Below are 26860 nucleotides of genomic sequence, written 5' to 3'. Positions count from 1 at the left end.
TATGTATAGTTTTATAACCCTGTAGGTAATTGAAACAACTATATTCCTTGCCATATTGAATCTAAAATTATTAAATGCATAATACCATGCCCACACTCAATCATGAAATAAAAATACATTTGAAACTTTCCCATAGTTTGTATGTTTATTTTTTAATAGAAGGGAAGTAACTATCCATTAATAGTTTCTATATTCAATCAAGATTTATCCACCGTGTTTGATACAATGCATACTTTATTTCAAGAGTTATCTCCTCTTAGTTTAAGAATTTTAAAAATGTTATATTCTGGTAACAACCAGTGATGTTTAAATATTTACCCTCAGAGTCTCTGTCAGTTGGTCAGTCTGTCCGTTCCTAAAAACTGTTTCTTGAGATCACTTTTAAAGAACTTTTCCAAAACAACTTAAAATAGAAAAAAGTTATAGATATTCATCCTAAGAAAATTGGATCTTTTGATTATCAGTTGTATAAACATAATTTCCTTACTGGACAGGCAAACTTAGCACATTGCTATGTGTAAAGTTTCCGTGCCCAGTAAGGTAATTATGTTATTGCACTTGTCTCAAAATTTTTAAGAACAGTCAGCCATGACGTTTCGTTTGAAGACAATCGATGAGAAATTAGAAAGCACAACAAAAGCAGAAGGAAAATATCCTGGGAGGGAATCGGTTTATACGATTTTAAACTAAACTTTATTATGATCATTAACTTTCAGAAGACACCTGACAGGTAAAGGGAGTAAACTAGTATAAATATAAGCATAATAACATGTCAGGGTTGACTCCCTTCTAATAAACTGCATGATTTCGTATAACAAAGGGCGGATAATTTGGGACTGTAAATAAATCTAGTGCAGTAGATTTATGTTTTCTGAGAGTTATTTTCACCTAAAATTGCAAAATCTAAAACTTAGAAATTTGCAATTAAACATTGTGTAGCTTATTGTTTTGTGGAGGTTTTATTCTGTCATGTTTCGAAAAATAGTAACGGTAAAATATAGTTACAATATCAATTAGTCCTCCACAAGAAGTTTTGTTTTTATTTCAACATTTCTAATCACATTTTGTTGTAGAAACAAATTAGTCATTAATAGTCAGGGTCATTGGTGTACGGCTCAGTCATTTTTAGATAATTTTGATCATTCCTTATTTCAACTTTGGTAAGTGTACGCAGCGAAAGGCGCGCACCAATGAGGGTCGCATAGAATAAGTTTTCCCAGGCATGCTTGTTCCAATTATGAAAAAGTCCCGCAAACTAAACGTTCTACTTTTAGCCCTTCGATATCTCCATTGTGAATGTTTTTGACAAAATATCAGACTTAATGAATGCACGGGGGGATCACGTCACTTTGTATAGTAATACAAACGAGTACTTCTAAGCCTCGGTAAGTTCATTATTTGAGAAACGTTTCCTAAATCCAAAATAGCCCTTGCCTATCATATACAGGGTAACTTTTTTTAAATAAAAATACCAAGTGCATTGTTCTACGTTTTATGATTTTCTAGAACATTGTTTGAATTGTGTGAAAATTGCAAATTCAGCTTAAGTACGGTATAATTTTGTACCAAAATGAATGAAAATAAGCTTTCTTCCTTCATTAAAAAAACAAAACCAAGCATAATATTGACATCTTTTATTGTAGAAGTCCATATAAAATCTTGCTGAAAGATCTGTACAGTATAAAAGGTCTTTAAATATTTCTTGTCCCAGATGTAATTCGAAATCAATAAAAGGTCACTGTTTTCAAGACTTTAATTAGTATGTACTGTCCATATACTCAATGAACTCAGCTCTGTCAATGCAGCCTAAAATAGACAACAAATAAAGCATTTGTACAATACAACATGAACCAAGTTGCCTACTACAAATAAAGGCGGCGGGAAAATATCCTCGTAAAAAACATTTTCTCATTTTAGATATATATATATTTATATGTACATAAATAAAAATGTAATATCGCTCCAGTTTTGTATCAAAGTCAAGTGCCGGACAAAAGAGGAACCTTATTAAAACATTAATTCATGTATTTTGCTCCTGGCAATCACTTCAAAAAGCATATTTTATTACCTTACTTTAAAATATGTGTTTGTACCTATTATTAAATATAAATAACATGGTAAAAGTAAAAAAATAACCTGATCCATCTTTGTCCGCAATTTCAAAGCCTTTTTTGAGCGCATTTTTATCTGTAAGACCTTAAAAAAACGTCATTTTTTTGTGAATATTTTGTAATAACTGTGGCAGAATTTGAAGAATATGATAAACAAGATCAACAAGGAAAGGTGGCGTTCAATGAACGCAAGCCCACACGACCCAGCAATAAGAACGAGAGACAAGGAGTCCAGGAGGACTCCAAACAAAGACAGGACAGGGCACAAGGCAGAGCACGGACGGAAAGCCTCGGTCACCATTTGGCAAAGAATTTGTTTTTTTACAAGTTTTTTTTACACAAATTGTATTAATTTGTTTTACGTGGACCATTAATTCATTTTGAGGGACTGCAATGCAGAAAGAAACCTAACAGTCGATTAATTTATTTATAAAAATATATGTAAATAAATGTACAGTGTGTATGTATTTTATTGATGTATAAGGTTTTTTAGTATACAACAAAAATAAATAACTAAAATCGGGTTTTACAAACGTGATGATAACGTTTCTATTTATAATTATATTACCTGCTAATGCACAAGCTTTCTCCATTTCATCTCTTGACAAGCTACCAGAATGGTCTAAGTCAGCTTTATCAAATATTTCGTCAATAGTTTGCCTGTAACATATTGAAATGTAACATATTTCTGATTAAACTGATACTATCAAATATATACGAGTAAGTGACTTCATAAATTGAAACTAGTTTGCATTATTTTTTTCCTTTTGAGTTTTTTTCGGTGCCTATTATTAAGTGTCATTTTATAAATATCTGGAAAAACTGATCCATCAGAAGCATTAAAACAGCAAAATTACATAAAAATTGTAGATTCGGTTTGATCGAGTCTGTACATGAGGAATAATGAAAAATGCAACATCCCTCATGCCTCCCCTAGCACCGACTTGATCTGTACTCAATTTTCTACTCTTAAAAGTGCTGGAATCAATGGAACCATCAAAAAATGCAAAAACCGTATGTTTCTTTTTTCGTACGGTATTACATTTTCCTAGGCATGTAAATGTAATTGCCGATTTTGTGAAAGTGATTTGTTGAAGGTTAAATTTGACCAGTGCAACTCATTCAAAGTTATATATATTTTAATGTTAAAATACAAAAAGTAAGATTAACACAGTTTAGAGCCTGACCAGACTGAACGGAAATGTTGGCTCCCCTGGCTCTTTACTTTTGGCAAGACTAACAAGAACCGGTTGAACCGGTGATGCTCTCCGAATAGGTTTTGGACACAGAAAAGTATACCTCTTGTAGTTTCAGAGAAATGTCCCGGACAAAGTTCAAAGTGCAATAATTCCAAACTTAGGCAAGTTTGTGCACTGCACGTCTACCCAATAATATCTACCATAAATCTATCTACCTACAAAGTGTCATGTTGATATCTCAAATACATGTAGTTTAACAGTTATGTCCCGGACAAAGTTCAAAGTGAAAATATGAACAAACGGCAATAACTCCAAAATTAGGCAAGGTGGAGTTATGTTTCTTTGCACTGCACTTCTATCCAATGATATCTATCAACCTACTAGTTACATGTTGATACCTCTTGTTGTTACAGAGCAATATCCCAGACAAGAAAAGCGGACGGACGGAAAACCGGGCGGACGGACGGAAAACCGGGCGGACGGACGTACTGACGTAGACTTTGATCTTTTAAGCTATTTTTAGTCACACGAGGCTTAAAACAGACACACAAGTAAAAACGGAGTGAATAGGATCAAAGAGAATTTACTGTAACCTATTGTTCTCCATGTCACAAAAGTACCTCTGGGTTTGTACGGACAACCAGACGGACGGACAATGCGGCGACTATATCCCCATCCTTTGGGGAGCATAAAAATATTTGGTTCCAGTAGCAAGTTGATTTTTTACCTTCTTGGTACTTTACACACTTCGTTAATAAACTCTTCATATGTAATTACTTTGTCACAATCTTTGTCAATGTCAGCAAACCATTTCTAAAATACATTAAATATGCCACAATATGTAATCTATAATGAAATGATAAGCAAGAGCAATTATCAAGAAAGCAAAACAAAGGAAAGTATCTGTTTATACAAGTGGTTATAAATAAAACAGCATCTCTTACGTTATTTGTAAGAGCTACATTTAATACTGAAACTATCATTTGACTTTTTTTGCAGTTTGCTCGGATATCTCAGAACGATAAGCTTTAAATTTGAATTCGAGTATTCGTTTATTGGCGAAGTATGTGGTTTATTTTGACCATAGTTGATACGATATACGACAATATTCCTGATGCCATTTGTCTAAGTTCAATCTACACGATCAGCAGTTTTGTAGCTCATGAAACATGCGGAAAAATCGGCTTTAATATAGTTCAAAGCTAAACATGACATTTTGATACATGGGACAAACGGTATGGATGTGTAAATATAGGATAAAACCAACACTTTACCTACCACTCAACACCTGTAAAATGAATAAACATTCACGAACGCGAGCGCGCGAAATCACAACGCACACATACACTTGCATGCATGCAAAGAAAGAAAAAAACAATACAAAAATACACGATACCATCACTTCTTTTTCGTTGAAGCCTTCCAGTACCATGGCGGAAACAAGTTCTCTTGGTTGAAGTTTCCCATCGCCGGTCTTGTCAAGAGAAGTAAAGAATTGTTGACATTCTTTCCTAGATGGAACTTTGGACATGCTTTTCGAATATAAAGAATATAATTGATAATGAAGAAATTACTATTCATGATACAATATAAAACTAACAAATGATAAAAAGACTGCCTTACTCATTTTAAGAATTGAGCGTTGCCGATACATTCTGAAAGATATTTATAGACATTTCAGTTGGTCATGCGGATTATTTTAATCATAATATAGACAAATAACTTTACAATCCACATACAGAGAATATTTAATACTTTATAAACTATAAATGATCATCTTTTCTTCCTATGATAAACTGGCTATGAATTCAGTGTCCCAACGGTGGTGGAGGTTTTTGTACATTATAGTTTACCATCCGGATCACGGCAGTAAGTATTATATATATCTTTTATTAAGTAGTAAGCCATTTATGGCCCATGTACATGCAGCAATATAACATTCAATGTTGAAAACAATATGTAATTATATAGGTGTTAACAATATTGTACTGGATATACATGTAGGTAATCATATATCAATGACAGATTTATTTCTACATTTCATTTCTATACTAACATACATGTAGGGAGAGACAAAGCATCTATTTATAGAAAACATGTAAACATAGTTAGTATAATATTATAACCACATGTGTGCATTTCTTTTTTTTTAACATTTAAACATATAACTAAATTGTTGATAGCAGCAATGTTCTTTTTTCAAATGCATTGTAAATATAAGCTGCTAACTTCTTTATGTCGACTACATTTGTGGTATTAATCAACTCTACAAATTTAATATAATTTGGATGAACCCAGTAATTTCTATTTATATAATGACGCCTGAGATCAGCGTAAAGTGTACACTCAATAATAAAATGAAATTCATCCTCTAGTACATTGCAAAATTTACACTTTCTTTGTTCAATTGGTGTGCTTATAGGTTTCCTCCATCTACCTGTTTTAATTTCTAACCTATGGGATGACATTCTCAATCTAGACATTGCCTTTCTATATTTTTCTACATTTAAAACATTTAAGTAATTCTGAAAATTAAAACTAGAAATTGTTCTGTAAAATAATGCTCTTGATGATTCCTGTAAACTTGCATTCCAGTCCTGTTGGTATATATCGTACAATCGTGTTTTTAAAATATTCAAAAATATATTGACATCACCAACTCCTTGGTTTAACCAAACATCATAAAATCCTAATCTAGATAATAACCTTTTTACATTGTATACCCAACCAATATGATTAGGATGGGATTCAAGATCACTTTTTAAAACATTGTACATTTTCTTTGCATATTTAACATCATCACTTTGACATAACTTTAACCAGTACCGTATTATATGTAAATATCTATGAGTAATATAAGAGACTCTTCCGGTTTCACCATAAACAAATGCATTTTGACAACTTATTTTAACACCTAATAATCTTTTGCAAAAACTAAGATGCGCTCTTTCTATATGAGTAGCTTTGTGAAATCCCCATACTTCAGAACAATAATTCATTACAGGCGTGACTAATTTATCATACAAATTTAACATATGTTTAGGTGTGATTGGTGTAAACTTATACAAATATTTATCAAGTTGAAAAGTTGCTTTCAAAGCTTGGCCTGCTAACATTTTTGTCCATTTCATTAAAAACACCTCCTATCGTAAATATAACACCTAGATATTTAAACTTGCTAACAATTTCTATATTTTCATCATTATAAGTGAATACTAAATTTTCAGGAAGACGTCCAGCTTTTCTAAAAATCATAATTTTTGTTTTCTTAGTATTGACAGTAAGCTTCCATTTAGTACAATATTCTTGTAACACTGTAACAGTAAGTCTATGTTTAATTCAATAAATCACTGTTCGACTACAGCGTCGTTCCTGTATGGGCTGTTTAACAGTGCAAATAAGACTTTTTATATCGCTTCTGTTTGACTGAATGCTTTCCTTTTCGCAAAGATATGCTATTACTTCTGTACCTGCCAGAGCTGAGGTATAAAGCGAATGACTGTAGTTTTCCAACGGATAAGATTATCTAAATAATAAAACTTTCCTAACAAGGAAACTGATATTTTTAAATACGATAAATTAACAATGTTTTAAGATTTAATAAAATTTTGCTTACTTAAGATAAACACTTTAAGTGAATTCCTACTTTCTTTTTAACTGGAATTATAGACAGAATAAAAATTAAAACAACTGAATGTTTGCCCGGTGAACTGACGGATGATCAGATACATAACATAGATGACATTGTACAACGATTTTTTTCTTGGTCGTATGGAAATAATGAAACAAAAAAAATGTTTAATTATAAAATTAATTCAAAATATAATAAATAAATTATTTTTAAAAAAATAACATTACATGAGCAAGTAAGAAATCCTCCAAACAGTTCTATCCAATGTTCTAACAAATATAGAGAATATGTTTCGTGATATTCCAAATATATTATGGTAGAATAGCTTATATATCAAGCTTTTTCGATAGTCGATATTTGGCAACCATTAGCAACCTTTATTTTGGAAATATCGTTAATATCATTGTCTATAATTAATTTTGGATGATAGCTGTTCTATGGCTCAGAGGGAATTGAAATATTCGACCTTTTTCGCGTTAGTATGCATGATAATCGGACAGATATAAAAAGCCTCCGAGGATTTGAATGTTTCTGTAACATTTCGGAGAGCTATTGAAACACACCGCTTGACGCCAACCTTCATAAATTGATGGAATTTATATCCTCTCACCTAATTAGCATGTCATGCCGCCAATGACATAAACTCGGATATGAAACCCATGTAACAGTATTCTGGTGTGACTTGGAGCGCATGTTTTAAAGGCGTTAAATGGGTAATTCACGTACCGATGCTCAAAACGAAACAATTATCTCACATATACATAAATATATACAAAAAACAAAAAGATTTGATATATAATAATATCCGTTTAAAAAGAAAAAGATCCTTCAACTCCATTAGTAAAGTGACTTTCTTTCTTTCTCTTGTTTCCTATCTCTTCTTTTTTCTTATTACTTCTCCTTCAATGCGCATGTTTTAATAAATAAATTTTCTCAACATATTAGTTTAATAGACCAACCACTAAACTAAGCAATGTATTTCTTTAAAAAATGAATTCATACTCGTGCTTATACATCTAATCTAACAGAAATGTATCTTAAATTTAGTTCATGAATAATTGACATAAACATAGTATGTATAGTAAGAGAGCAAAACAAGTCGATGTGATATTAGATATTTTATATTTTGTTATCATTTTTTTGAAATTTGTTAAATACTGATTACGGAGAGAGTTTTCAAAAAAGCTTTACAAGCTTCCTGCTCAATCCGTAAATTTTATTTTATGTACTTTATTATGTAAATGTGTGGATTATAAATAAAATATTGTTTAAACTAAATGGGTAAGCAAACAAATTAGTTCATGCCTAAGCTACACAATATATCAAGGCAAATAACTAAGCTCTAACTTTTGCCGTTTCAGGGGAAGAGTATTACTATGTGATAACTGTCAAAAAACACGCAATCTACTTGCACTATATCTATTTAAGATATATTTACATTCCAAAATTGTCCGCCTTTTTGAAGTATCGGAAACCCTATCTATTCACTTTATTAAAGTGTGCCGGGCCGATTAGTTCCAGTAAGTCTCGAAAGGCACGAAAATAGTACGCCGGTGTATTATTTTAAACCTAATCATTAGCAGTAATTGTTGTAATAATAAATATCGGTATCTTCTGAGCCGCAAATAGACTACAATTCCTCGCTTATTCAGGCCAGTAACTGGTTCCTGATCATAAACATTTCGTTTTTTATACCAAAATGTTCGGATCTGGATCTTTAGACGAAAGTACTGGGGCCTTTTTCACAACTGATTGATCTTAAGTTATTTCTTAAGTTAAAACATAAGTTGAAAAAAAATCTTAGCTAAGAATTTTTTCCGAACAAGAGTGCGTCTTGTTGATGGAGATACTGGGTTAGGTTCCGGAGTTAAATCCAAAACTCACCAAATATCAATATCTGATACATAAATTTACAAATGGTAAGTAATTTTAAGCTGTAACTTGGTCAGTTACCAGCAGTGACATGCGTATATATACCATGTATACGTCTTATTCAGTCGTCCATGTCTTTACTGTGTACATGTATTACACAAAGTAACAACAAATCTTTGTTAAGGATAAAAGAAAAAACAATTGGATATTTTTAAACCTCAAAGTAAATTTAAATTGAACAATATTATGTTTTTTCCCCGGTATGTCTGAATACTGTTTTCCCTTATCTTTCAAAAAGTTTGCCTATGAATATTCTTAAAAACCTTTTTTTTTTGTCAAAAGAGAGCAAAATGAAGGTTTTCTTTTTACCCCTTATGCATTCAGTACTATCACTTAATTTTAAATTTCCAATATGCCTATTATATGAATTATTAATCTTTTATTCCCAAATTAAAATTGTGTTGAAGGTATTCTAAAATATTCTCTTTGATGGTTACATATATGTGCTCTAACTGAGTGATTTAAGTGTGGAATAAATGATGAAAACATCTCAAGTTCAGGGTTCAGATTGTATTTTCAATGAGGAAATAAAAAAAATCACTGCATTTAAATACAAAGAACAGAAAATAACTAACAAACAGAATATAAATTATGCAAAGAATATAGCTTTTCATTTCAATAGAATTCAACATATATATAATTCATATAATTCAAAGCACATTATAGTTCTTAAAATTTCTAAAAAAAAATATCATAAAACAAAACATTGCCAGCTGCAACTGGCTGATCTATGATAATTTTTACACTGATCATAAATTTAAAGATTATTTCTTTTTAGAATTAAATAAATCCCTTTCAATAGAATCTACTTTATACCGGTAAATTGTTAAATATGGAACATTAGTTTCAGCTCAACTGTTGTAATGGACAGGAGGTACTGTAGCACTCATGTAGAAATTTTTCCCTCCAGTTTAAAAGGGTGAATTTGTTAAAGATAAAACTCATGGTGTTCATATATATATCATAGTATCATCATTTTCAACAGTGCTCTTCTTTCTTATAGGGATAACCTCTAAATCAAAGAAAGGACAATGGCATCTCATACACAACAGGTTAATGCCTGTTCAGGGACATGTAGAACTCAAGATGAGTTAGAAAAGAAAACCAACAATCTCGTACAAAAACATCGGAATTTGTAGTCTGATTTTAAAAGAAATTTAAGTCAGACAGGTATGTTATGCATTTAGTTATGCCAAGGATAGGAAAAATAATTCTATCAATAAATCATGTTCATGATAAACAAAAACATGTTGATGATAGAGATGTATTTAACTGAAGCTTTATGTAGGTTTTTAAAGCTCATGACTTTAAAAACAGTTTTTAAACTTAGTAATTTGATAATTCCTAATTTATAAACTGCCTTTCAATGTATGCCTTACCAAACTTATCATACCATTTCAATAATTAGACTTTTTATCAGTTAAACGTTTATGCAAATGATATGCAAAAAGTATTGAAAAATTGTTATACCAGACAGAAATTTATAAGATTCAAATGTCAGCAAGACCTTTGAATATGTATTATGTAAGAAATTGTAAGAATCCATTAATGACATATTTATTTTCAACACGAGGCGGACCAAGAAAACATGCCCTTTCCTGCCTTACAGAGGCTGTTTTGCCGTTGTAGGAAAGGAAAGTGTCAGTGTGGCTGGGGTATGTTTGGCAGAGCATACAGATTCTACCATAATGGCCATAGTTGACAACAGGTGATTTATATTTTGATGTTCATTTTCTTTCTATTTTTTCAAATGATTATGCATACAAAATATTTCAATATTCAAATCATATATAAACAATTATACTAATTTAATGTACATGTAAGTTAATGGAAGCAGTGACATTATGATCATAAAATTTATTAGGGTTATCACAGGAGTACCTTGATCAGAAACTTGTATTTGACTCAAGTTAAATTTACTAGGTAAAGATCTCATGAGGCACAGAGATCCATTCTAGTAAAAACCATAAGAGCAAACTTCAAGTTTATAGAGGATACTGAATGAGTGTAAGTTTAATACTGAATTTATTGAACAAGTTGAATTAAATTATATTATACCAGCCTCTGACGAGCATAACATTATTTTATTCAAAGAGTTCAATAAATTCATTAATGAATTTAGATTGATCACATACCAAAAGTAAAGACTGTTAAAAGTGAAAAAGAATCATTTTGCCTTGACGGCCTAAAGTTAAAGCTAACATTTAGTGCATCTTTACATTTTGTCAAAATATATGCACTGCTGAGCAATACCATTTTTACGAAGTCGCAAGGGTATGTGATAAACACCCATAATAACTTAATTATTTATAATAATATCTATATATCAAACTATGAATTACTTTGTATATTTTAACAGTTCTGAAACTACAGTACAGCTGCCAGAGCAAGAGGTGCAGTCACCTTCAACTTTATCAGATACCTCATCAATACAAATTGAAAAAAAAATGAAAAGAATGGAAAATTTTTACCTCCTACTAGCTTGAAAATATTAACAACTTTGAATATAATAGATTTTTTTTAATTCATATGAATTTGGCATATCACTGCCAATGGGATAGAACTTGCCTGATTTAATCAAATTTACCAGGCTCGGCACGTAAAAATGAACAGCCTCAGCATAGCCTTGCCCTCTATCCTTTTTCTAAGCCTTGCCTGATAAAATTTGTTATATCAGCCACAAGCACGATGTTCTTTATTTTTTGTAGACAAACTGTTTATACTACCGACTGTCTTTATCAATGTGTGAAGTTCAAATAGGGATCTGCAGGACACATGGAACGGCGGGCGGAAAAATGTGACGACTTTAGGCTCTCTCCTTTTCAGGAAGCACAAAATATAGTTTCAGTAAAGTATGTATTGATTAAACAAGCAACCTGATTTATATTATTTGCAGGCCTTCATTGCCAGTGAGTGCAAAAAGCAAGTAATTCACAACAAAATCTACTAATCAGTGTGAGATATGTTGCAATTCGAAACAAGAACTTCACCAACTGAAAAAAAGAAAATTAGAACTTGAAATTGAACTCCTTCAAAAGAAACTACATGTATAAGAAGAATAATTAAGTGATTAAATCTTTAGTTACGAGGATCATTCAAAACTTTATGTCACATAGAGGTTTCCATATTTTTATCCGATTATTAACAAGAGCGATCAGTGATCAAATGTGTCGCCTCATGATAGCCAATTGCATTTTGCAGCTGCTGTGTAGCAGGAGACACAAAATTGAATTTAGAAGGCAAAACGCACTTTATTCAAGTGTCATAACTCAGCCAAAAATTCATTCAACCGGAAAACTTGTGTAATATGTGCAATTACTTTAGCTATCAATCCAGTAAAGCTTCAATGAAATTGCATTAGTGGTATATGAGGAGTTGCCCGGACAAATTTTTAAAATAAAAATCATTAAAGGGACATAACTGTAAGAAAAAACATTCAACCAATAAATGCTGATTATATGGACAAAATGCATTTTGGTACAGGGGGAATACATTGTACATTGCAGGTTTGCAAGAGAACAAATGTTTATAAAACATAGCAGTTACAAAATTAGAATCCAATAACTTATGAATGATCCTCATTAGTAAAAACATATGCTCATTTTTCATATTTGGTATTCTTTATGTCTCTAAGTACAAATGAAATAAGGAGTTTGATTTTACACAGAAAACTTAAAAATGTACACACTAAAGGTAAAAAAGAACTGTATGAATATGTATGTATCGATAGAATAATCTTGCATTTTCTTTGCAAGGATGTAGCAATTTAAGAAGACTTGTAATTATGGGAAATCACTTCCATTACATTATAAGTTATGTTCACTTATATCACTTTATTATCACTTTAGATATTTAGTACAAATTTCTTAGATTTCAGTTCATTTGCTGCAATGAAATTATTATGTTTAATGCCTTCCAATATACAGTGAAATTATAGTGCTACTTTCAACAGTGCATTTATCTGGACTATGTATGAATTCAGATGAAAATATTAAAATATGATAAACAAGATCAACAAGGTAAGGCGGCGTTCAATGAACGCAACCCCCATATATGACCCAGCAACAAGAACTAGTGGAAAGGAACCCAGGCGGACCCAAAACAAAAACAGGACAGGGTACAAGACAGAGCACGGACAGGTTAATCACTAAATGATAAATAATTTGTAACTGATTAGGATTTCAAAGAAAACAAATAAATGATTGAATCACAAAGTCAAAGGGCACAGGAGACCGGGGGAAGGGGGGGGGTGTTAATCAAAGAAATAAAAACTAGGGGTAAAGGGGGAAGATACTTACCGTCGACGAGAAAACAACAAGGGACACAAGCAAAAGTGTCACCAAAACAGTATGAAACAACATAGACATACATCTGAGAAAAACAGAGGGGCGCCGCCTTGGAACGGTCAGCAGCATAATAAAGACTGCTGGGGAGTTTAAAAATCTGGAAACAAAGTGATCCCTCGGAAGCATTAATCACAACAAATTAAACCGGTTAATGGTGCACCAAACATCGCTCTTAGCCCCACCATGTTCCTATAAACGAGACAGTGTCCGCGCCAAGTGAAATTCTAACAGTTGTTATGGTTACAAAAGGTTAAATAAGGAAAACACCAAAATGATCAAGTAGAAACATATAAAAGTAAACCCAATGACCATAACAAAAGTACTCGATGTCCTAAAGGAAGACAGAGCAACAAGAAAATCACCTACAAGGGCCCGACGAAGCAAGGCAGAAGACGAACATTAAGACAATTCTTATTGTCACATTGAAGGTTCCATGATAACCGCCGTATGAACACATCTGCGGAGGTTTCTAAATTCAAAATTTTACTATTTCATGTTTAAATGTTGAATTCTGCTTAAGCCGGTGCTAAGGGGCCTGGACGGTAACTTGCACTTTCCAGTACCGTCCATGAACAGGCTCAATCAAACCGAGCCTGCAATATTTTCAATTTTGTCGTGTTGTTATATTGTTATATTTTCTGGTCCTTCGGGATCATTGATGCCAACACTATAAAGTGTTGAGAATTGAGTACCGCTCAAGCCGGTGCTAGGGGGCGTGAGGGATGTTGCACTTAATCATTATCCCTAATGTACAGACTCAATCAAACCGAGTCTGCAATTCTTATGTTATTTTGTTGTGATTAATGCTTCCAAGGGATCACTTTGTTTCCAGAATTTTGTACTTCACAACAGCAGGTGTCAAGTGCCGTGTGGCAGCCGTAAAAAGTTGCCCCGTACTTCACTTCAGTGTTGTTATATTTTCTGGTACTTCGGGATCATTGATGCAAACACTATAAAGTGTTGAGAATTGAGTACCGCTCAAGCCGGTGCTAGGGGGCGTGAGGGATGTTGCACTTAATCATTATCCCTCATGTACAGACTCAATCAAACCGAGTCTGCAATTCTTATGTTATTTTGTTGTGATTAATGCTTCCAAGGGATCACTTTGTTTCCAGAATTTTGAGCTTTCTTTAGGGATTCTGTATTTATTTCTTTATTTAATAATAGGAATACTGGACCCCCATATAGAGGTCAAAATTGGCACCGCCCCTGAGGTCATTCATTTTCCTTATATGTTTATAACAAAGATCAGGGGATATTGATTTTCCTTATATGTGTTACAACAGTGTATAGCAAAAACAGTCATTATTATGCTGCTGACCGTTCCAAGGCGGCGCCCCACTGTGTTCCTCAGATGTATGTCTATGTTGTTTCATACTGTTTTGGAATGGCACTAACGTGTCACATTGAAGGTTCCATGATAACCGCCATATGAACACATCTGCGGATGTTTCAAAATTCTAAATTTTACCAGTTCATGTTAAATGTTGAATTCTGCTTAAGCCGGTGCTAGGGGGCGTGGACGGTAACTTGCACTTCCCAATACCGTTCATGAACAGGCTCAATCAAACCGAGCCTGCAACATTTTCAATTTTGCCGTGTTGGGCTTTCTTTAGGGATTCTGTATTTATCTATTTTTTAAAAATCTTCTTTGAAAAAAACCTGAATAGCTCGAGTTCAGGGCCCTCTTGTTATTATTTCCTTTCATGCATCATTTAGTGATTTTCCTGTCCATGCTCTGCCTTGTGCCCTTTCCTGGCTTTGTTTGGAGTCCTCCTTGGCTAATGTTGAATCACCCTTAGGATATGTTGCCTGCTTTTTAAATTTGTCTTTTGACGTCTTATCTGTGATACGCAGGCTTCATAACCTCTGATCCCCTTTCAAAATTCCATTTTATTTAGTTCCGCCCATTGTTTTCTCGTTTAGGGCACACGCTTTTAACCGGTTTAAACTCCCCAGCAGTCATTATTATGCTGCTGACCGTTCCAAGGCGGCGCCCCACTGTGTTCCTCAGATGTATGTCTATGTTGTTTCATACTGTTTTGGTGACACTTTTGCTTGTGTCCCTTGTTGTTTTCTCGTCTACGGTAAGTATCTTCCCCATTGCCTCTAGTTTTTATTTCTTTGATTAACCCCACCACCCCCCTTCCCCCGGTCTCCTGTCCCCTTCCCCTTTGTGGGCCTATTATTATTTTCTTTGAATTCCTAATCAGTTACAAATTATTTATCATTTAATGATTAACGTGTCGTTGCCCTGTCCTTTTTTTGTTTTTTGTGTTTGGGGTCCGCCTGGGCTCCTTGCCATTGGTTCTTGTTGCTGGGTCATATGGGGGTTGCGTTCATTGAACGCCGCCTTTCCTTGTTGATCTTGTTTTTCATATTTTATTACTTGGGGACCATACGCCGCTTTTCATGGAATGGCACGGAAGTGTCACATTGAAGGTTCCATGATAACCGCCGTATGAACACATCTGCGGATGTTTCTAAATTCAAAATTTTACTATTTCATGTTTAAATGTTGAATTCTGCTTAAGCCGGTGCTAGAGGGCGTGGACGGTAAAATATGATAAACAAGATCAACAAGGAAAGGCAGCGTTCAATGAACGCAACCCCCATATGACCCAGCAACAAGAACCAATGGCAAGGAGCCCAGGCGGACCCCTTTCCTTGTCGATCTTGTTTATCATATTTTCTCGTCTACGGTAAGTATCTTCCCCTTTGCCTCTAGTTTTTATTTCTTTGATTACCCCCCCCCCCTTCCCCCGGTCTACTGTCCCCTTCCCCTTTGTGGGCCTATTATTATTTTCTTTGAATTCCTAATCAGTTACAAATTATTTATCATTTAATGATTAACCTGTCTTTGCCCTGTCCTTTTTATGTTTGGGGTCCGCCTGGGCTCCTTCCCATTGTTTCTTGTTGCTGGGTCATATAGGGATTGCGTTCATTGAACGCCGCCTTTCCTTGTTGATCTTGTTTATCATATTTGATTGAGCCTGTTCATGGACGGTACTGGAAAGTGCAAGGTACCGTCCACGAACCCTAGCACCGAAGTCTTGAATTTTTTATACATTATTTTTGGATCTTTATATTACCGTCAAAACCTATTCTATTCACACGAAAATCTATGATTATAAGAGTTGTGTAGTTAATTATCTTCATTTTGATGGGGAAAAAACAAGAATAAAGATCAACAAGGTAAAATATGATAAACAAAATAATATAGAGAAAAACAGAATCCCTAAAGAAAAATCAACACAAGAAAACTGAAAATGTTGCATGCTCGGTTTGATTGAGCCTGTTCATGGACGGTACTGGAAACTGCAAGTTACCGTCCACGCCCCCTAGCACCGGCTTAAGCAGAATTCAACATTTAACACGAAAATGGTGAAATTTAGAAACATCCGCAGATGTGTTCATACGGCGGTTATCATGGAACCTTCAATGTGACACAGTAGAGCCATTCCATGAAAAGCGGCGTATGGTCCCCAAGTAAAAGAATGCTTGTGTCCTAAACGAGAAAACAATGGGCGGAACTAAATAAAATGGAATTTTGAAAGGGGATCTGAGGTTATGAAATATGATAAACAAGATCAACAAGGAAAGGCGGCGTTCAATGAACGCAACCCCCATAAAATATGATAAACAAGATCAACAAGGAAAGGCGGCGTTCAATGAACGCAACCCCCACATGACCCAGCAACAAGAACCAAAGGCAAGGAGCCCATAAGTCTGCATATCACAGATAAGACGTCAAAAGACAAATTTAAAAGCTGGCCATATATCCTAAGGATGATTATACAGCCGGTGCTAGGGGGCGTGGACGGTAACTTGCACTTTCCAGTACCGTCCATGAACAGGCTCAATCAAACCGAGCCTGCAACATTTTCAATTTTGCCGTGTTGGGCTTTCTTTAGGGATTCTGTATTTATCTATTTCAAGTAGGAATTCTGGAATCACCCAGATTGGAAAGGTTAAAATATGATAAGCAAGATCAACAAGGAAAGGCGGCGTTCAATGAACGCAACCCCCCCCCCCCATATATGACTCAGCAACAAGAACCAATGGCAAGGAGCCCAGGCGGATCCCAAACAAAAACAGGACAGGGCAAAGACAGAGCACGGACAGGTTAATCATTAAATGATAAATAATTTGTAACTGATTAGGAATTCAAAGAAAATAATAATAGATGTGATAAACAAGATCGACAAGGAAAGGCGGCATTCATACATCTGAGGAACACAGTGGGGCGCCGCCTTGGAACGGTCAGCAGCATAATAATGACTGCTGGGGAGTTTAAACCGGTTAATGGTGCACCAAAAAGTTTGCGGACGGCAAGAGGAATGGCAACGCCGTCATGACACTGTAACAATACCTCTTTTTTACTTTAAAAAAAAAAGATTGATGGTGATGGCTAGTATATATATCCATGTTTGATACATAGAGATTTTGTATAGCATAGGATTAAACAGATTGGTCCGAAATCCTTTAAAAATATTTTCTAGTCTCAGTAGGTTTTTGACTGCTAAAAATGTTAATATCTTGTTGGAATATGCAGACTTATCTGCAAAGGAATTATGATTAATAGATTATATAAGATATTATCAAATATGATAAACAAGATCAACAAGGAAAGGCGGCGTTCAATGAACGCAACCCCCATTAGAGGTTATTGTAGACCTGTGCGATAAAAAGTTACAACATCCGCACCTCTTAGAATTACACTTATTTATAGAAGGATACACTCTAGCTCTATGAGGATAATTTGTATGTGTGATATTATATTTCTTTAGAATGGTATGTTAGGTGCTAGGGGGCGTGGACGGTAACTTGCACTTTCCAGTACCGTCCATGAACAGGCTCAATCAAACCGAGCCTGCAACATTTTCAATTTTGCCGTGTTTGGCTTTCTTTAGGGATTTTGTATTTATCTATTTTATGATCACATCCGTGTTATTTGTGCCGTGTGGCGGCTGTAAAAAGTCTCCCCGTACATTTAATCAATGATGTTATATTTTCGATCCTTGAAGATCGTTCAGCACGACATTATTGTTGTGCTTGTGGTATTTTTAGTTTCAATTTTTCGGCATTTTCTAGTTGGGTGGTTCCAATATTCCTACTTGAATAATGTTGAATCACCCTTAGGATATGTTGCTTGCTTTTTAAATTTGTCTTTTGAGATCTTATCTGTGATACGCAGGCTTCATAACCTTTGATCCCCTTTCAAAATTCCATTTTATTTAGTTCCGCCCATTGTTTTCTCGTTTGGGGCACACGCTTTTTGTGTCGCCTCTACGGAGTAGTGGCGACATATAGGGATCACTTCTCCGTCGTCTGTCTGTCTGTCTGTCTGTCCGTCCGTCCGTCACAAAACTTGTCCGGACTACTCCTGATAAACTACTGGTGCAATTTCATCCAAACTTTACAGGAATGATCAGTACCAAGTCTAGTTGTGCATATTGTCAGCATTTTCCGGTTCAATGATTTTTGTCAGAGTTATTGCCCTTTAATAATTTTTAATTTAAAAGTTTGTCCGGACTACTTCTCTTATACCACTAATGCAATTTCAATGAAACTTTACAGGATTGATCTGTAGCTCAAGTCCTTGCGCATATTGCACGGGTTTTCCGGTTGAATGATTTTTGGCCGAGTTATGGCCCTTTGATAAAAAGGTGTTTTTTTCTGTGTGTTGCCAGATACACAAAAGCTTGTCCGGACTACTCCTCATAAACTACTTGTGCAATTTCATCCAAACTTTACAGGAATGATTAGTACCAAGTCTAGTTGTGCATATTGTCAGCATTTTCCGGTTCAATGATTTTTGTCAGAGTTATGGCCCTTTAATAATTTTTATTTTTAAAGTTTGTCCGGACTACTTCTCTTATACCACTAATGCAATTTCAATGAAACTTTACAGGATTGATCTGTAGCTCAAGTCCTTGCGCATATTGCACGGGTTTTCCGGGTGAATGATTTTTGGCCGAGTTATGGCCCTATGATAAAAAGGTGTTTTTTCTGTGTGTTGCCAGATACGCAAAAGCTTGTCCGGACTACTCCTCATAAACTCCTGGTGCAATTTCATCCAAACTTTACAGGAATGATCAGTACCAAGTCTAGTTGTGCACTGTCTGTCTGTCTGTCCATCTGTCACAAAATTTGTCCCAACATGAAATTGGCCATCATGAGGCGACACATGTGATTACTGATCGCTCTTGTTATTACTTGGGGACCATACGCCGCTTTTCATTGAATGGCACGGAAGTGTCACATTGAAGGTTCCATGATAACCGCCGTATGAACACATCTGCGGATGTTTCTAAATTCAAAATTTTACTGTTTCATGTTGAATTCTGCTTAAGCCGGTGCTAGGGGGCGTGGACGGTAACTTGCACTTTCCAGTACCGTCCATGAACAGGCTCAATCAAACCGAGCCTTCAACATTTTCAATTTTGCCGTGTTTGGCTTTCTTTAGGGATTTTGTATTTATCTATTTTATAGGAGAAAGCCTAATGCGTAAAGAATTATTGAAAATATTAGAGTTAATGGATCGTGGAATATAAAATGAATTAACAGATGAAAAGTTTAAAGGCGAAAGAACGACGGATGGTGTTCGTCTAGGTGTACTGTGATGTAAAGAATTAGTAGACGTAGAATGTACCCTGCATATAATGTAACTCTAAATGGCGTCCGCGCCAAAGCGCGGCGCCCCTTTATGAAATGAAATCAGATTTTGTGAAAGGGCGACAGCAACTTCTCGAGCCTTTTAGTCGGTCATAATAAAAGCCGATCATTCCGATCGGTATGAAGGTGCTTGATTATTTATTAATCCGTGGTACAATAAATAGCGAACTTGCAAACATTTTCAAATGAAATAACCTTTTCTGTCAATAAATCGCGCTCTTCGTTTTTTTTTATTTACACAGTGGGTTATTATGGTATGTTAATGTTGTACATTTATCCGAAAGCTGTAAATAGAATGATGAGTTGATGACCTAAATATTCCGAAAATCTATTTATAGAGAGGGATGTGCTCCTATCGGTAATTCCCGGTCTCTCCCGGTCTATTTTGACCGGGATTTTCTAGTGATTGGCGAATAGTACCACACGGCTATTGTCCGGTCTCTCCCGGTTTTGGAGTAGATGTTTGATATCGTTACAGAACAGAACAAATAATTTACAGATAAATAAGCTTTTTTTCCAAAATGAATGTTTGTCAGTTAATTTGGCTACAATAATTAATGAACACAGATCAACTCTCAAATTTATTGATTATTTTTATACATAAACATACAATTCGGAGAAAAAACCAACATGAATAACAACAATAGCATGTTTCATTTTATCTTTATGAGATAAAAACAATAAATATGTACAATAATTGAGAAAAAAGGTACATTTTTATGGTATTAATACGACCACGGATTTATATTACATGTAATATAAATCCGTGATACGACACTATCAACTTTGAAACATTTTATTTAATTTGTTATTCGTGGTTAGTAAAGATGCCGAGGAATTATTCAAAGTTACAAATTAGATTTTATGAATTATTCAATTGATTGAAAAATACAAATGTACATGGTTTAAGAATATAAGAATAAACAATATTATATATTGAGAGATTAACCATTATTTACTGACTTTTTCCAGTTAATTTTTTACTTATAATCGTCGGTCAATATGACAATTGAATTCTTAAAATTTATTTTACAATTTAAATTAAAAAATGTAAGTAAACATAAAATAGCACATAAAACACAAAAAAAGAAAAGAAAACAATATTCATAAAATCTGTATTTTTTTATCAAAATTAATAGATATTACAATTATTATTATTACTACATTATGTTATGTTTCCCGTTATTGTGGGACTTTTGCATATATTGAAAATAAAATCTGATCTGTATAATAAACAATTATGCTCAACATGATCAACATGGTAATATAACCAGTGCCATATTTTTACTAAGTGTGAATAGATAGATGCCTTAAGAGGGAGTCTTCGCTAATAGCGATAACATAATACGGGACAATTACACAAGTGTGGTGTTGATCATGCGTTACACATATGGATTATAAATGATTGTATACATGTATGTCCGTTGCTCGCCCATATGGTCTCTTTCCAGTGGCGAGGGTAAACAAACGCAAACACACAAAATCCATTGCTATTAATAACCACGGTCATAAAGAAATAACAAGTAATATTCTAATCTCTAGCATGTCAATCAAAGTTCATAATGAACAATGTCTTTCGTCCGCTCATTCATAAGTGATATACAATTCTGGTAAAAATCATTGAAAAGTTTATAAGAATATCTTGTCATCATATGTCTACTAGTTCATCTTAACTTGCTGCATTTCTTGCTTGGACGCCCTTTGATGCTTTGCATCAATGCTTTTCTTGTATACCTAATATAACAACAATAGACTGTACTGGTGATCTGTAACAGATTACTGGACAGTGTCCTAGAGTGTAGTGTACTGAATCCGCTGTCCCAGAGTACCCTAACTACCACCACCATTTTTATGTGACAATAATTTAAAGAGACAACCAAACCAAGATTTATTTCAAATCAGAAAATATAGGCAATGTTTAGCACGGTATCATTTACTAATATGATACAAATAAGCATTCAATATTGAAGAATTTGAAAACAATATTTGTCTTTTCTAGAATTTCACTTTGAAATTCACCTGTCCGTGCTCTGTCTTTGCCCTGTCCTGTTTTTGTTTGGGGTCCGCCTGGGCTCCTTGCCACTGGTTCTTGTTGCTGGGTCTTATTGGAGTTGCGTTCATTGAACGCCGCCTTTCCTTGTTGATCTTGTTTATCATATTTGAAAGGAAAAAAGTACATTGTACTCGCCAGACTGACTTTTACTGAATTTGCCGCCATGAAACTTTTGTAGGGAAAGAAGCCTGACAAGATCAATCATCTGCATGAATCAGATTCTGTATTTATCTATTAAATCAAAGAACAAAAGGTATCAAAATTCCCTTAGTCCCACAGTGCCCCTTGTCCTTCCCTCCTGTCCCCTTCCCCTTTGACTTTGTGGGCCTATTGTTCAATCATTTATTTGTTTTCTTTGAATTCCTAATCAGTTACAAATTGTTTGTCATTTAGTGATTAACCTGTCCGTGCTCTGTCTTTGCCCTGTCCTGTTTTTGTTTTTGGTCCGCCTGGGCTCCTTGCCGCTGGTTCTTGTTGCTGGGTCATATGGGGGTTGCGTTCATTGAACGCCGTCTTTCCTTGTTGATCTCGTTTATCATATTTCCTTATTTCTTTCAACCTGACAAGCCTTGCAATGCTTGGCTCTTTGGTATTTATATCATACAACCAATTTTTGTTGGTTTTTATAAGGAACTATTGAACAAAGTCCATCACCAGGCAGTTCCAACATGTGGTATTTTTGGTAGTCTTAGAATTTGGCACGTCTCATCTACAATACTATTGACTAGAATGCTTGTCATGGAAAGTGTTGTCCATTTTATATCAACAGATTCCAATTGTCTGCCACTGCTACTATACTAGCTTTCCTCCTAGGTCTTTTGGTATAATGATGTCAGGAATAATACCTCCAGATTCTGTTATCTTATGTTACGCAATATACTGTTCAGCTGCTGCTGTCAAGAATGATCCGAGATATGGATATGATATGCAGTATCCGAGAAAGAACATATCTTAAAGAGACGACAACTCCCAAACTCGTATAGGTGTAAACCTAGGCCCTAACGTTTTGGGGATGGATTTGATGTGACAAGTGGCGTAAGGTCAAAGGCAACAGCTAAACATTTTGTCTTGGTCCTTTAACTCAGCTACATCCTTGTGACATTTTGTCGTATCACCAGCACTGCCTTGCATTTTCCAAACTTTTCTTTTGAACCCCCCCCCCCCCACACCTTCAAGGAGAGAAACATAGGCTTCCAAATTGAATATTTAATTATATTTCTAGAAAAGCTACAGTTCTAAGAAAAGTAAATGGAGACTAAAAAATCATATATAAAATTCTTGCTTGAAAAAGATATAGAGTTCTGTAAAGGTTTGCTTATTTGTTGACTGAACAGAAAAATGCCAGTTTAATATAATATTATGATAAACAAGATCAACCAGGAAAGGCGGCGTTCAATGAACGGGGTGTTTGTTTATATTTTGTGTAATATTTACAATACATAAAGGACTCAATTAACCGACATGATTGAATTCATCTGTGCTATGAAAACGCTAGACAAAAAGTAGTTCCTACTGTTCCAACACAACAGTCCGACACTTGAAAAAGCTGCTACCGCCGTTCCCAGCCAAACATTGAATCAACGTTAATATTAAGTATATGTAAAACGTGTATGTTATTTCACTTAAGCTGATTTAGCTTTTAATGTTACTATTTACATTGTTTTTGTGGGTTTAAATCATTTATTTCTTCCCTGCATGTTAGCCGCCGTTCTTAACTTAGGCAGTACGAAATCTTCGTCGGAAGAGAATTCCGCACCCCAAACCTAATTCTCATATGTATAGGATTCCTTGGATTGGCTGAAGCTTGCTTTCTTCTTACTTTCCAATTTTGTCTCGTCAAAGCCTTTCGGGCAGCAGACACGCCTCATTATTTGTTTTTCATGTCTTTTGTGACAATGTAATATCTTCCTGACTACTTTGGCTTGTTTCACTCATAATCTCCCTTATGACCTTCAGTATTTCAACCATTTTCTTTTTCAGAGGTTGTCTAGAAGCAGTGACCGAAGTAGGTTGTTCAGTTACAGTCTTGCATACTAAAGAAACATGTGTATCATCTGAAATTTATGATAATTAGGTTTATGTTAGAATTTCATTCCGTACATTTATTAGGTGACATTTATCCAATAGGAAATTGAGCTGTACAAGTTAAATTATAATAAGAAATAATTGCAATGTACATTTCGGAAGAAACTGATTTTTTCCCTATAATAATTGCTTTCCCTTGTCAGAACCTCATCTTCTGTCTACAGCTGTAGAACATCTGTATCAGTGCTACCTGCGTCGCTGACGACAGGATGTACCATGTCCTGTTGTGATACTGCACCCTCCCAGGAGTCAACTAATGGAGTAGGAAGAGTGACGTTTGGAGGTCCAGATAAAGTGAACACGGACTTCAGGAAATTGAAAAATTCCTTATGTACAATCGCTTTAACAACACTACACCACATAATCTGCATTTAAGAAATGCATTTTATTCAACTTGACGAAAATTATCATGTTAAACTTGTTGAATTTAATGTGTAGTATAGAGATATATGTTAAAATATATCATATCTAACCGTTATGCTTTATTAAAAATGATTAACATTTTAGAAGTGTGCGTAATTAAAGGAAAACTAAGTTTGTAAGTTAATTGTATTTACTAACTTCGGTCATATGTGACCTTCCCACTAAGATGCCTTTGTGCCAGACATCTTCCGGAAGTAATCATTCGCATGATTCCATGCACCCTCGATCTTATTGAAGTGGACCATTTCAACCTCTCCAGTCTCGGTGTGCTTATAAGTCTTCTTGAAAAAATACTTATAAATTACAGTGAGGTGTCTATATTCAATATCATTAAGCTGGAAATATGCTGAAAATCCAACACTGTGAATTGTTGACTCCAAGTGCCTTTCAATGAAAGGAATGTGTGGCAGAACTTTTGTCTTTTACTGGATATAGTATGGCGGAATTTAAACATATTTTCACCATTCCGAACACCCAAACCTTTAAGCCCTTACTAGAGTCTCCACTGTGGAATTTGACCCTTCTACCAGATAGACTTGTCTATTTCTACAATTCCTGTCACTTTCTTCTTGCGAAGATGCACGTGAAAATATTCTTTTTAGTTCCCTGATGAAACTACCCCAGTCCACGGCAGTCGCTGTAGTATGTATAGCTTAAACCCGCATGCTTTGATATCATTCCTAAAGACAGTCTCTCTAAATATGCCTTTATAAACTGCATTACATCCCTTGCATCAAATCTTAGAATGTTGCCAAGGGGTCTACACTTATTTTTGCCAGACGCATGTCGCCATTACAACAGTGTCTCTCTCATGGTCTAGAACGGCCTAACAGATCGTGTTCAATTAGCCATGTAGCCACTGTATGGTCATCTTTGCTAAATAATGTGTAAAATGTCAAAAAAAAGAAATTTCAAAAACATTCTCTTTTCTCTTACGGAAATTACCAAGAACTGGAATTTGCCTACTTTCAGCCATGGTGAACAAAAAACTTCTGTTTCACATGTTCAAATCGTCCAAAGATAGCCAGGCCCCAGTCTTTAAAGCATTACACCGATTTGACAGCTAATTGCCGTTACCAGCACTTCCAGTATGCCGGTGTGGTACTTAATTGTTTAACGAAGACAACAAACCATTTTATTTATTCATGATTATATTGACACTTATATAACTAAGGCCTGTCCAGGAGATTATCCATATTACCTAAATTGCCCACACTACAGATGAACAGTGATTCTATGGAAAGTGTGACTTCTGTATTTCAAAATTGTATGAATCCAAAGTGTGACTTATATTTCAAAATTGTATGAATCCATAAACAGAGACTTAAAACATTTACTTCCATTGTAAAAATCTTTATAATGTCCGAATTGTGGTTACGTCTTTTAGAAATATAATTTGTTTGGCCTCAGGAAAATAATTATTACCGTTACGTAAATAAATGAGATATTTGGAGTCATTCATGTCAATATTTCCAATTACTGGCACATTTGTTTATACTTTTTACGCACTAGACCTTTACATTGTTTATTCACATTAAGTGTTTCCAAAGACATTTCGATGTATGTAATTTCGCGGGAATAATAGCAACATGATTTGAGTGTAACGGTAGTTAAAATGAGTAACAGTTGTGATACGGCTGTAACGGTAATTACATTAGAAACTGTAACACATGAAAACTATTGTCATTAACTTATTAAAACTGAACTCATAATTTTATCGCAGTGTTTTTTTCTGTTGCTTTCTGTTTCATACAATACATGTAATACATACATTGACTAACATTTTTCAATAAAAGCTACTTAGTTTTACAGCATTTGACTTTCTCCGTTACAAAAGATATTTCAAGTTTTTGAATGAACTGTTTCTAACACGTTTTATGTCAGTGAATATTCTCACATAATTGGGAAAAGGTTTTTGCCTCTTGATTTTGGGGGAAATTATCTCTAAAACTGCTAATTTCAAAACATTTCCTTTCATATGAAATCACTCCGATTTATAATATAGTTTCTTAATATTTACCAACTGACAACAATGGTGCTTGATATCTGAATCATTTAAAAAGGAGAAGAAATAGTTTGATTATATCATTTACATAAATATGTAACATATGAAATGTAAATCATTCACGTCGTAACTTTATTTGTTTCAGCGAGTTAATTACTGTTTATTCAAATTACGCCGCATGTTAAAATAATGCAAAAGCAACATCCAATTATAATAAATATATTTGTACCTTTTCTAAAAATGTCGATGTACTAAAATGTGTGATAGTTGATGAGAAACAGTAGCAAAGAAATTCATCCGGCAATCAACAAAAGCAAGACACCAATCTATGAGCTATCGTTCCAGGAGTTTCAAGTACCAACTGAAATAATTTTAAAAAATTGAATAATCATTCTTT

The 26860-nt window shown here is 34.5% G+C and overlaps 1 protein-coding gene across 2 annotated transcripts; it reads right to left on the bottom strand.

The window, feature by feature from the left end:
- Nucleotides 1-1619: 1619 nt before the first annotated feature.
- On the bottom strand, nt 1620-26784 carry LOC132745746 (uncharacterized). Of its 2 annotated transcripts, none has more exons than XM_060734717.1 (6): nt 26693-26784; nt 4707-4842; nt 4038-4123; nt 2680-2771; nt 2137-2196; nt 1620-1806 (listed from the first exon to the last, which is right to left on the bottom strand). In XM_060734717.1, the coding sequence occupies exons 2-6, from the start codon at nt 4839-4841 to the stop codon at nt 1757-1759; spliced, it is 423 nt and encodes a 140-aa protein (XP_060590700.1). In that variant the 5' UTR covers nt 4842; nt 26693-26784; the 3' UTR covers nt 1620-1756. The 2 variants fall into 2 exon arrangements, with proteins under 2 accessions (XP_060590700.1, XP_060590699.1); XM_060734716.1 differs by lacking the exon at nt 26693-26784 and adding an exon at nt 7169-7274.
- Nucleotides 26785-26860: the final 76 nt, after the last annotated feature.

The sequence above is a fragment of the Ruditapes philippinarum genome, unplaced genomic scaffold (assembly GCF_026571515.1).
Source record: "Ruditapes philippinarum isolate M1 unplaced genomic scaffold, ASM2657151v2 ctg895_1_1_1_1, whole genome shotgun sequence".
NCBI classification, from domain to species: Eukaryota; Metazoa; Mollusca; class Bivalvia; order Venerida; family Veneridae; genus Ruditapes; species Ruditapes philippinarum.
Note: the sequence above shows the minus strand (reverse complement) of the source record. Positions and strands in the feature narration are given on the sequence as shown.

Coding starts and splice junctions, on each gene's coding strand:
- LOC132745746 (XM_060734717.1), bottom strand. CDS start 4,841: ATGTCCAAAGTTCCATCTAGGAAAGAATGTCAACAATTCTTTACTTCT. Junction 2,197..2,679: donor GAAAGCTTGTGCATTAGCAG/GTAATATAATTA, acceptor CGTTTTTTTAAG/GTCTTACAGATAAAAATGCG. Junction 1,807..2,136: donor TGCGGACAAAGATGGATCAG/GTTATTTTTTTA, acceptor TGTCTATTTTAG/GCTGCATTGACAGAGCTGAG.